Source organism: Cibotium barometz, chromosome 29, assembly GCF_041138505.1.
Source record: "Cibotium barometz isolate CiBa-2024 chromosome 29, ASM4113850v1, whole genome shotgun sequence".
Classification (NCBI taxonomy): Eukaryota; Viridiplantae; Streptophyta; class Polypodiopsida; order Cyatheales; family Cibotiaceae; genus Cibotium; species Cibotium barometz.
This window is the reverse complement of record NC_141074.1, coordinates 38,994,515-39,007,679: the sequence shown is the minus strand read 5'-3', so window position 1 is coordinate 39,007,679 and position 13,165 is coordinate 38,994,515. Positions and strand designations below refer to the sequence as shown.

General features: G+C 43.1%; 1 protein-coding gene and 1 pseudogene across 1 annotated transcript; both read right to left on the bottom strand.

Annotated features, from left to right (window-relative positions):
• Positions 1-333: 333 nt before the first annotated feature.
• Positions 334-1,397, bottom strand: LOC147622159 (uncharacterized). The gene is made up of 2 exons (XM_086823559.1): positions 889-1,397; positions 334-850 (listed from the first exon to the last, which is right to left on the bottom strand). Exons 1-2 carry the CDS (start codon positions 1,395-1,397, stop codon positions 334-336), a joined length of 1,026 nt encoding a protein of 341 aa, XP_086679685.1.
• Positions 1,398-1,628: 231 nt separating this feature from the next.
• LOC147622158 (small ribosomal subunit protein eS27w pseudogene) lies at positions 1,629-12,732 on the bottom strand (annotated as a pseudogene).
• Positions 12,733-13,165: the final 433 nt, after the last annotated feature.

Below are 13,165 nucleotides of genomic sequence, written 5' to 3'. Positions count from 1 at the left end.
CCACAAACCATAAAAACTGATCACTATGCATCCTATAATGCATTCTTCATTGCCCAATCAGCAACTCCAAAATCTGCAACACATGAATATCTAAATTTTGACAATCTGCCATCATCTGTATTTTAGAATTTGTCATCCACATCTGACAACCCATTTTGCACAAATTCACCTCCATTCTGTCATCAACTTGAAAGCACACATCATTCAACAAAAATATATTTGAATTGAGAACAACTTTTCCCACATCCATTTTAGAATGCACATCCATCAAACTTAAGCTTAAAATTTCATCAGCCCGCATTTTAGGCATCATATGCTGATCCCCCAAATGTGTCAACCAATCCACTTGTTCAAATTCTTTGCAACTGAAACATCTCCTTGCTGAATATCAACTTGTGACATCAAAATATATCCTTCAAAACATTCAGAGTCAAAATTGTGATTTCCTTGATCATCCGCAATATCACTTATATCAGTCGAAAAATCCACTTGAATCCACCAACTATCAAAATTAGCATTTGGAAACTCCTCTGGTATTCCTGCAGCACCTGAAATGTGACCATAACAATTACCAGCAACAACCATGCTTTGATGTACAAGAATGGATTTTGCTCTTGTTCCGCCATATTCCTCTGAAATACACTTGCTTGCTGGAAATTCCTCCCACTGGTTTTTTGATTGCAAAATCTGTTTATAGGGTTCAAATATCAATTCTGCAATATCTTTTGGCTTCAAATCCTCCTGTGCGGATCTTTCTGGTGGAAATTCTTCTTGAACTGACATATTTGCCAAAAATTCCTCTTCAGCAAATCTGATTTCAGAGAATTCCTCCTGATTTGATTCTTTATCTCTGTAATTCCACACACATCATCCATGGAACCTAAAAACAACTGAATCACATCCTCCTCTTCATTCATCTTGGTATCCGCCTCTTCAATTGCGCTTTGAATGACATGAACAACATCATTGCTATGTATGATCTGCTTCTCCTCACAACATTCCTCAGATGCAAGTGACATATGTAACCTAATGTTGAGCAATGAATCTTCCTCTTCCACTCCATGAGCATACTCTAGTGGTAGGTTAGGGGTATCTAGGGGCTCTTCTAGGCTCTCTTGGCCAACCTCCTTTTGCACCTCCTTCTCCTCCATCTTTGGTATCCCTACTTGATGGATTTCAATGTCCATGCCAACCCATCTGTCATCATCATCACTCAATTCCCCATTGAATTCATCCTCATGTGCATCCCTCAACTTCTCACATGCTTTTTGTAACTTCCCAATGCTTTTCCTACTAGAACATGACTTTCGCTTGTCTCCTTTGTGATCAGCTAACCATTCATATGCACTCTCTAAGTCATCCTCAAAATCTGCCAGCCTTTCAAATGTAGTTTCCATTTCCTCCCAAGATGATGCTTTATGCACTTTATGGATGATTTTATGAAACTTTGTGCATAGGTCAACCATACACCATTTCCTACATGCATCTTTATTTGAGCACTCATCCATTGCACATGGACAATCATCTACCTCATGCTTCCGACTCATGCAAACCTCACATTTTTTCTTCTTCTTCTTACCCCCCATGACACACTCACATAATTAAAATACAACAATCATATTCAGTCCTCAAGAAAGATGCACCACACCAATCTGAGACCCATTAAATTTGCTAAACGGAGAGCCACGGATGCTGTACCGAGATCCACAAAGTTCATTTAATTGGCTGCTTAAAATTGATTGAAATATTTTAAATTGATAATATTATGATTTCTCCTTGAAAAAATTACCACATAAAAGTTACCTTCTGGCTGCAAAGCAGATCCAGTCTCTGCAAATCAAAAAAACTGTCAAATTGTGTTGTCAAACTGCACTGTCAAAATCTGCCATGATCATCCTTGAAATGAACCTTGCCGCCTTACTACTACTGATCTTACAAAATAAGAATATGAAGGCTATTGTGAATTCCCTAGAATGTATTACCATTCAGCATCTGACTTCCAAGAACCATAACTACCATTGTAATCGCCACCATAACTATTGCTTGGCATCTTCTTGTTGGCACTCATCCCCCTTACAGAAGAAAGCATACTCAACCTTGAACACCCTTCATAAGCACCATCATTCGAATTACACCCTTTCTTAAAAATAGACAAACTAATTCTTCTTCAATCTTCTGCAGAGCCTGATTATGTCTGAATCAGATTTTGCCTCCTAAATCTGATTCTTCTTCAATCTTTTGCTCAGCCTGATTATGCCTGAATCAGATTTTGCCTCCTAAATCTGATTTCGCCTCCTGAATCTGATTTGGCATCCTGAATCTGATTTCAAAATAGCACCTGAATCTGATTTTGCCTCCTGAATCTGATTTCAAAACAGCACCTAAATCTGCTTGAATCTACAGCACTTGCTTTGCATGCTCCTATTGTAGGCTCCATCAACCATTGTGGTTGAAACCACCGTGAATCGCCAGTGTTTACTTTTGCTCATAGCCAAGCAGTTTTTTGCACAGGAAATTGTCACACAGGAACTGTCATTTTAGATGACTCCTACTCTTGTCAGACCAAGAAAATCCTCACACACATAGAACTTCAGTTTCAAAACACACACATTCCCCTCTCAGATCACTACTACATTGTATCTACACTCAAGACACTGAATATGCAAAGTACAGGAAACAGGAATAAGACAGATAGACTGACAAACTGCATCTTGCATTCAGAAATCCCCCATAGCTACACCGAAAATCTGCCTAGTATCAAGAACGTCCATAACTGAAAAGCCTTCTCCCTTTTCAAGAGCCAAACGACTTTTTAACTTCTAAGATAATGAAAAGTCCCCAAAATAGACTAAGGATTCATACATATGATAAAAGTAATTCCTCCTAAGGTCTAGCCTAAACAATGGATGTGAATGTATGGAGGTGATGTGATGTAAAATGGATAGATGTGAATGGATGTGATGTCATGTTAATCGGGATGTGAATGAACGATATGAGATGTGAATGGATGTGATGTCATGTGAATCGGGATGATGTGAATGAATGATATGGGATGTGAATGGATGTGATGTCACATGAATCGAGATGTGAATGAATGATATGAGATGTGAATGGATGTGATGTCATGTGAATCAGGATGTGAATGAATGATATGGGATGTGAATGGATGAGATGTCATGTGAATCGAGATGTGAATGAATGATATGGGATGAGAATGGATGTGATGTCATGTGAATCGAGATGTGATGAATTGCGAATTGGGTAAATATGAATGGATGAGATGTGAATGAATATGATGTGAATGAATATGATGTGATGAGATGTGGATATGGCTAAATGATGCGAGTGGATGAGATCTGAGGGTATTTGAGGACAGAAGTGATGAGATGGAAAATGATGCGATTGAATGAGAATGGAAATTTATATGAAATGAATGTGGATTAAGTAATGTTGATTATTGTGGAAAGACGAGAGTTCGTTATAGAAAGTGTATTTATGGTCTATTTTTGAATGACTGTTTTATGTCAAGAATGCTGGGAAAATATTTTGACCGTCTTGTGATTAAGGTCGTGGAGACCTAGCTGATAAAGTTGCAACAGCTGACGGAGAGTCAATGGAGGATGTCTCGCGTAGCAAGGTCAGCTGAGGTCTTGACCAGCCTCAGTTTGATTAAAAGGTGTAGATGGCGAAGGATTTCTCCAAGGCCTTTGATGTCAAGGTCCCACCAAAGCCAGCACCATGTTGCCATTTATATAGGCAGTGATGTGTGTGAACACACTTAGAACCACCGAGGCACTTTTTCCCTCTTTAGGAGGTTTTTTCCCCCGGCTTGTATATACGCCCGTTATTCTAGGGCTAACTTATCTTTGTACATCGACACAATCTAATACACTGTGTGTTGTGTGCATTCTTGCTTCTTCTTCTCCAAGCTTTGTGTGCTTTCCTGCAACCCTAATTCCAACAATTGGTATCAGAGCAGGCATCGGCTCCCAGGGCTACACCGATAGCACCCTCCAACTCACGTTCTCCGATTGAGGTGAGCTTTCACGAGCGATTGTAGGTCCCTATACTCTGCAGATTTACCCGTAGGGCTTTGCGTTCTGAGAAATTGCATCTGAGGTCGTTTCGGTCTCCGTTTATGCATTACAAGTTCTGTACACGTGTTTTCGTCATTTTGTGCAGAAATTTTGACAGTGTAATTTTTTGCAAAACAAGCATACGTATTCTATTGTGGACCATGCTACATAGCACGAGTTGTTTTCTCTTGAGTCTTTGCTTCATTATAAGTAGCTTTTGCATTAGTTTCAGTCAGTGGCCATGGCTGATAACAGCAATGATGTATTTCGCATGTTGTCTGCTCTACTGATGACAAATTGGATGGAGATAGCAACTACCCACTTTGGGCATACATGATGCAGCATGTTTTGGTTGCAAAAGGAGTGTGGAACATTGTGCAGGGTATGGATGTACGTCCAAGTTCTGTGGATGTAGGATCTGTTGAGGATGTTGCAGGTTCTAGCAGCTCTACTATTGCTATTGTTTTACCCACTACTGAACAAGCTCGTTAGGATGGTAAAGATGCGCAGGCTCATGCCTTGATTGCACTTTTTGTCAAACGTAACATCACTCCACATATTCGTTCAGCTAAAATAGCAAAACAAGCTTGGGATATTCTAGCTGGTTTGTATGCAGGTCGTAATAACGAGGCAAAAATCTCTTACCTGCATAAAGAGCTAGAATCGAAGATTATGCAGGAAGATGATGACATGAATGTTTTTCTTGCTGAGATTAAAGATCTCAGTAAGAGCTAGAATCGAAGATTATGCAGGAAGATGATGACACTTTCTCTGCAGAGCTGGAGGTTGTACGCGCATACGCCTGCTGTGGTACATCCTAAGCCACATTAGCTTAGGGCTTTTGAAGCCCTAAGCCTCACGGGTCTACAACTTGATTTTGAGCTGCAATGGAGGCGTAAAACGTGCGTGGGATGCAAAAGACCAGGCGGCTATTGGTTTTTTCCATGGAAGCTTGCATAAAAGCTTCATAATTATGCTTTTTCTTGCTCTAATCCTCTCCACTTTGCTCTAATCACCTAAGTAATCTTGTGAGGGCTTGTTGCTAATCCTACTCTTGATTTTGAAGCGGTGGCCAACCACATGAGGCATTCATAAGTCTCATTCATCAAAACGTCATCAAGCTTCCTTGTCATCTTCAAGTTCACAAAGCCTTCCATTTTCAAAAATCAAGAGAGTAAATAATGAAAAGAGTTTAATCAATATTTTAATTGAACTTTCTAGGATTAAGAAGGGCTGAATTGTAAAGAAGAGAAAGGGGTGGCCTTTCCATCAAGGCATAAAATTTAAGAAAACCATAGATTTAAAATTCACAATTAAACTTACATGAAACTTGTAAGCTTTCCTTTGGCTTGAGGGATTGAGGGTTCTACTCTTGTTTGCAACAACAAAAGTGGCCACCAGCTCTTTTGGAGAGGATTTAGTCAAAAACAATTGAATTATCAATTAAATTCAATGTATTTGACTCTCGGAGGAGTAGAGTAGCGGTGCATAAACACTATTAACCTTTTACAAAGGGAGAGGCTTCTATATTTATAGGAAAAAATGAGCCTCTAACCAAGCAAACTGATTCTAGAATTTTCCACATCAGTTTGGTCGATTTTTGACCATTTTTGGGTCAGTTTAGCTCACTTTTTGGATCTAGTTGAAACAGGAGAGAGGAGAGATGAAAATATCTCATTATTTTTTAGTTTAAAACTCATCCACACATGTGAAATAGGTGCCTCCTTGATGAGGGGCATTGCCCACACTGAGGTGTCAAAAATGCATCATTTCCTCTAAATATCTCTTCTTTTTTAACTAATCGGAGAGTCAATGGAGGACGTCTCGCGTAGCAACTCGCGTAGCAACTCGCGTAGCAAGGTCGGTCGAGGTCTTGACCAGCCTCGGTTGTTCGATTAAAATGGTGAGCTTTCGATACGATGGATGAGGGACCAAGGAAGCGGCCTATGAGTGAAGCGCTAGGTCACGTGCAAAGGATCCTAGAGGGTGCTGACCATACGGTGCTCGGTCTCTAGGTCGACGACAATACCCACGCGTGCGTTGAGGAAGATATTGGAACAAGGAGTAAGAGTTGTTTTTTGAATTCGGGCATGGATCTGGTTGATTGACCTTGCTGGTGCTCAACGGACGAGTCCATGGCTCTTTTATATGGATCTGTTGCTTGATCTTGCTGATCTTCAACGGATATTCCATTTTGATATGTGAATATATTGGTGGTTACTATGAGCTAGGAACTATCGAAAAGGTCCCTGAGTGGACAGGTGGTGAGCGTTCTGGTTGCCAATGATGCCATAAGTACATCGATGAAGGAAAAATAGGAAATTAGAATTCAACCGGATATTTTGGAGGATTATGATAAGTGACACTATGGTTTCATTAAATGATTGTTTTAAAGACAGTTGATTTTGTGAAAAAGGTAATTTCATATTGGGTGTGTAAGTGGTGTGACTAATTTTAAGTTTGCATGAATATCCGGCTAGGGGGCCTGGGAACTCTTTTTCCTGGTACCCGGGACAAAACCTAACCAAATTCTTAATTGGATCCCATCACTACAGTGGTTGGCTAACCCACTGGGGACTAGATGGGGTTAGGCTGGACTGATGGATCCCTAAAATGAGACTCAATTCTGTTATGGTACGATAGATGAAGTGAATCCCGAATAAAAATTATTCTATGGAAAAGAATCAATAGCTGTGCCTCTCAATGAGGAAAAAAGCGTTGGTCTCTATGATCCAAGTGCAATCTTTTCCTTGATCTGACTATGGGACTTACAGGTTTGGTCAGATCAATTCAGTTAGGTAAGTCTTTTGACTACGTTAGAGTAAAATTTATCCTAGAGGAATCGCCCGTGCTTTCCGAACAGGGAAGTTTTTTCGGGTTGAACCGAGGGATTAGTCTCTTGTCTGGATATCCATGGGCAAGGCCCCGAGTGAGGGACCCTGCCCCACGTATGAAGTGCTACTTCGGCCGACGATGAGGTGTATGGTCCCGGAGTGTTTTCCCCAGCATGTAGAGGCTGGAAGGCCGAATTCTAGATCATCGGCAGTATAAAGGAAAGAATAAGAGAGCCGGTTTGGCTTGTATGGGATTGATTCATGTATAAATGTTTTTAATAAATCTTATCTTTGGCATTATTGTACTATGGCAAAGGGCTGTTTTAACAAACCTTGTGAAAAGGGCCTTAATTAAGGAACATGTTTATTTATGTCAAAACAGTGTGGTAGAATTAATTAGAAAATAAAATTGACATGTGAGTAGGGTGGAAAGTGGGAGGATGGAATGCCCCGATGGCACCATCCTTACGCGGACGGGTGGACCAGATTAGTCGAGTAGCTTTCCAACAACAGATTAAGTCGAGTAGCTTTCCAGTAGCTTTCCAACAATAGATTAAGTGAGTAGCCCTGCTTTCTGCTTCCTTCAGACTTAAGGATAATTGCTAGATCTGGCTTTCTATAGTGAAAAGATGCAGGGGAGAAAAAAATACATGCTTTGTTTGCTTTCCAAATTGGCATGCTTCACATATTTTCTGCATACCTTCAACTTTAAACTTTGGCAGCCCTATCACAATTCCTTTAGTCTGCATAGACTTCATTCTCTACACATTCATATGTCCAATTCTTTTATGCCAAATGTCTGTGTCTGCAACAATTCCTGAACTATTTGCAAACATCGCAGTACTCGCTTCAGGCATGTTTACATCCAATGTAAACATTCTGCCCACTCTGTTGCCTTTTGCAACCAACCTGCACTTGTCTTTAAAGTCTTCAACATAACAACCATCAAGGTTAAACCGAACCTACAAACCTTGCTCAATCATCTAGCCAACTGAAACCAGATTCTTTGTTATGTTCGGAACATGAAATACATCTGCAAGGTACTTCACTTTGCCATCCTGCATAGACAATGGCACATCTTAGGCAATTGGATGAGCAGTGTCATCCCCTGTTTCCACAAAACCTGGTCTTTCAAGGTTTTTCATCTCCTTGAACCACTCCCCATGACTTGTCATGTGGTTTGAAGCACCTGAATCAACGTACCATACATCATCTTTATGTGCTACTTTAACATTTTCAGACATGGCATTAACGACATGCTGCATAACAAACAACCTTTCATTATCCTCACTGTTTCTGCTCGAGGATGCATAGTTATTTTACTGCAATTTTCCATTTTGCTTGTCAGCTTGCTTCTTATATAACAAGCTGCTTGCACATGTCCAGGCTTACCCACAATCAAATCATCCACATGTATCATTATACTGCCTTTGCTAATTTCCACGACCTCTTTGACTCCCCCTGCCTCTGAATTGGCCTCTTCCACCTGCGTTGTTGTTGTTGTTGTTGTTGTTGTGAATTTTGGGACTGTTGTTGTTGTTGCTGTTGGCCATAATTCTGATTACCTGTTCGGCCACCTCCTTGGCCACGTCCACGGCCTCCTCTACCTCGTCCTCTTGCTGAACTTGTGTAGAAGGCCTGTTGCTCTGAACTATTTTTGTTTTGTGAAGACTGTTGGTCTTCACCCAAGCTCTTCTCTTCTATAATCAACATAGACACCAAATCTGTGAAATTGGGAATGTTTTCCCAAGTCTGAATAGACATCTTGAAGGCCTTATATTGTGGCCCGAGACCACATAGACAGACTTCCACCTTATTATCATCATCTACTAAAATGCCAATAGATGCAAGGGATTCCACAATACCCTTGATCTTCAATGCATAGTCATTCATAGACATGCTCTTTTTTTCCACAGTATGAAGTTCATTCTTCAACTGTATCTTTCGTGCCTTGGTATTTGTTTCATAGAGCTTTACCAAGGTGTCCCACGCCTCCTTGAGGGACTTGGCATCCTGTATGTGCCCAATCATAGTGTCTTGTATACTGATTGAGAGCCAATACATAACTTTTCTGGCTCCTTGGTTCCAATCCTTGAACTCTTGCAGTAGTCAGATTGATCTCTGGTATCTCCGGTACCTCTTCATGCTCACCTTCTATATAGTCCCAGCAACCCTTTCCCATTAGGAAATTTGTCAACATGAACCTCCAAGAATGGAAGTTGTTCTTATCAAGCTTCTCAATGAGCGACAATTTGGTTTATGCCATCATTTGACATCTTGCTAGACACACAAATTTACCAGAAATAGCACTCTGGTTTGTCTTGCACAAACTGCTATATTTTCTACATAGCGGTACTGTAATACACTCAAACGTCACAAACAATGACCTCAATGTGCATACATACACCCAATGGCAACTGTTGACCTCCTTGCAGCACACACAGTGTCTGCACAACCAATCTGTCTTCCTGCAGTTCTTAAAACAGAGTTCTGCAGAGAATTGATGACTTACCCGCAGTGCTCGAAATTGCCTGCTTTCTGAAAAACGAAGGTTGTAACGCGCCCGAAACGCATTTTCGACCTAGAAAATTTTATTCGATAGGATAATTTTGTCCGATAGGACAGAATAGTTGCCCTATAGCTTTACTCTCACGAAGAAAGCTCCTCAATCAGAGATCGTTTGCCGGTTCCTCTCGTAGAGCTCCTGACAAGGGTGTAGTCATCGCCAACACAAATAGGGAAGAGTAGTTGAAGCTCTTATCCTCGTACCGCTTCTTGTGCTTCTCTTGCTTGCAGCTCAGCCCTTAGCATGAACCAGGCTTTGATACCATGAAAAGATGCAGGGGAGAAGAGAGCTTGAGCTCTTGCAAGCACACACACACTCACAAAACCCTAAAAGAGAACACACAAGGTGAGAGGCTGAAAATCTTCTTCTTCTTCTTCACAACACTCAACACACCATATACAAAGATAAGAGTACACTTAATATGAAAGGTACTCAACCAATACATACTCGGGTTCTCTATAGTGTAAACCCAACTAAATGAGCTGGCGTTATAACTATGCCAGTCTCTAGAATGGCTGTCACATAGCCTGTCATCCCACTGGCTGCATATCACCCATGATCTCACTAACCATGCCAGTGGTGTAAGTGTGGGGCCTATCCCCCAGCGCCTCACTAGATGAGCTCGATATCTCAACATATAGGCCTCTCACTCACACCACACACACCTCACTAGATGAGCTCGATATCTCAACATATAGGCCTCTCACTCACACCACACACACCTCACTCACCTCGCTCACACAAAGAGATAGACAAAACACCAAACAGAGCGCACCACTACTATCACAATACCAAAAAGAGTGATACAAGGGAGACTTTGCTCTCTGATAGTAGAAGGACTGTGGAAAAACTCAAGGTGATACATGAGAGAGTGTCCTCTTCTGTGAGAGTGTGTCCTAGACTGTCTGTATGCTGCCGTGAGAGAGTGCTCCCCTTAACTCCTCCTTGGGTGTCCTTCTCCTCGGGTGGTGCTCAAGAGGATCTCTCCCTGCCTTGGGAAAGGGAGAGGGGAAAGAAAGATGGTGCTTAGGATCTCGAAGAGGATCTCTCCCTGCCTTGGGAAAGGGAGAGGGGTGTTGCCTCCATGAGTGCCATCGAAGTTGGCCATGCACGTATGAGATGTCGAAGGAGACCAGCGGTTAGAGGGGTCAAAGAGCATTGGCGATTGGAGGGCACTGGTGGTGACGATGGTCAGAGATGTTGGAGGTGATGGTGGAAACTCTTGGTGGAGTGTGGAGGACTTGGATTCCCGTCCACAGGTCGAGTAGTCGGAGTGGTCGAAGTAGTCGGACGGCACTGACGGTCGGAGTGGTCGGAGCACACCAGCGATGATGGTGGTCAGAGTCATCGAAGGCACCGGCAGTGACGCTAGTCGATGGGGTGTGGAGGAACCGGCTTCCCGTCCATAGGTCCCCCACTACTACTCAACTCACCCTCGTCCCGGTGAATGCCAAGAAAACACAGGTGAGCCTTCGAGCAAAACATCCGGAAAGGAGACTGCCAGGCATACCTCATACAACGATCCTTCCAGGAAAATCTTCTAGAGAGATACAAAATAAATAAAAATGAATCAACTAGGCTCCTGGGCAACTTCATCCAGCAAGCTGTAGAAAAAAATGATTGAACATGGAGCTCCTGGGCACTTCATCTAGCAAGCTATTTCTGAGAGCTTCTAGGCACTTCATCCAACAAGCTATCACTAACTATATTACAACTATCATCCCCCGGGCAAAGCATCCGATAGAAGGCTACCTCAACAAAAGCACAAAACCAATCTAAACAATAATCATCACTGGCCACTTTGTCTGGGCAAAACTTCTGGCACGAAGTCTAGGCATACAAGATACAAAATGAGATCTGGCCATGGCCAGTATATAAGAGATCCTCTTTTCATTAACAAAAAAGGTTTGATGCTCCCAAGCATCAGTAGCATGTGCCACGGTAGCCTCCAAGAGAACGTATGCTTCAGGGGGGCCAATACTGCTCATAAATTGCCACGAAGATGGCCATACCAAGGGCTCTACAGCCAAAGGGGAAAGCTACACATGTACATGCTATGTTATGGTATTGCAAAGCGATGACGAAGGGGTGTGCCCTTGAGAGTTTCGCTGCTGCAACCTAGCTGCACCCCATGCCAAGAGCTCTTTAACACATTTAGATGATCCTCTATGTGCTGCAAAATGCAATGATGTGCTTCCAAAACCACAGCCGCTTCCACTAGATCTTGTAGGCCTTGCACACATGAGAGATGCCTTACTTAAAAGCAAGCAAACTACTGTAGAATGGCTGGACCGGGCTACCAAGTGTAGAGGTGTAGCTCCACATGTTCCTGCCACTATGGGCATCTGGACAACATCCAAAACTTGTTGGACACAATCAAAGTGGCCACTCTTTACTGCATAATGGAGGCATGTCCTCCCATTGGGAGCATCAAACACGAGGATATCAGCTCCCCATGCCACAAACCGCTCAATGCAAAATACCCTTCCATTTTTATAAGCAAGCATGAGAGGCATATGTCTACGATGATTCATTGCATTCAACGACACACCCTTCTCCAAAACAGCAACAAAAGTACCTAGGATTTGGCCATGTGAGGCAGCATAATGCAAAGGTGAGAGGTGGCTGCGAGAGAGAGTGCCAATGGGGAGTGACGGGAGGGGGACGATGATCGCACACGAAGGGAAGTGAGGGCAGTGAGAGAGGGGGAGGGAGTCAAGTAAGTTGATGAGACGAGTAAGGTGAGAGAGGGGGGGTTGGTCTGTGGGGTGGGGGGGAAAAGGCATGGTGGGGGGGTTGGTCTGTGGGGTGGGGGGAAAAGGCATGGTCGATGAGGGGTGAAGTAAGAGGGGGGGCAACCATTTGGTTTGTTTTTTTTAATAACTATTATTATCATATTTGTGTTTTTTTTTAAAGGGGGGGAATGGTGTGGTGGGGGTGGCAGGAAGGTTTGCCCAGAGTACAAATCCAAGAGGCTAGTCAAAGGACTCAGCTTGACAATGTGATTCTTTCTAAATGAACTGCCCTCAATAAGTCGAGCACGACACCCTCCAGTTGGCTGGCATAAGACGGTAGAATGGCTTCCACATAGCACAACACTCTGGGAGTTACTAAACACCGTGGTGAGGCTGAAACATCCTGACATTTCCCATCCATGAAGAAGGAATTTGGAGACCGCACAAGAGGTTTCAATTTGTGTTTTTTTCCCCACCTCTACTGGAGGGTGCAGTAAGTCAATGTCATTAGAGAGAACCATGATGATCGTCGAGGGCGCGGAAGGTTGAGGATAGCTCGTTAGCACTGTTGCGATGGGCTGTAGTGCCAAAACGAGCTCCAACAATGGTGCACAACTGCGAAAGAGAGGAGGACAAAGGTTGAGGATAGCTCGTTAGCACTGTTGCGACGGGCTGTAGTGCCAAAACGAGCTCCAACAATGGTGCACAACTGCGAAAGAGAGGAGGACGAAGGGGGGTGATTGTTGCACAGGGGAGGCACCGCTGGAGGGATGGGGGGTCATGAGGTGAGAGAAGGGGAAGGCCTAGGCGTACAATGGGCCAGCGAGGGGGGCTGGTCGTGAGGGGAGAGAAGGGCGCACAAGGGTAAACGAAGGGGGGGTTGCTGGTGGTGAGGTGAGAGAGGGGGGAAAGCGAAGGGGGGGCTGCTGTGTACACCCAAGAGCAGGCGAGGGG

What these genes read in the sequence shown, in the direction of transcription:
- LOC147622159 (XM_086823559.1), bottom strand. Translation starts at nt 1,397, where the DNA reads ATGGAAACTACATTTGAAAGGCTGGCAGATTTTGAGGATGACTTAGAG. An exon ending in GAGGAGGATGTGATTCAGTT is followed by an intron (nt 851 to 888) that starts GTTTTTAGGTTC and finishes GTGGAATTACAG; the next exon opens with AGATAAAGAATCAAATCAGG.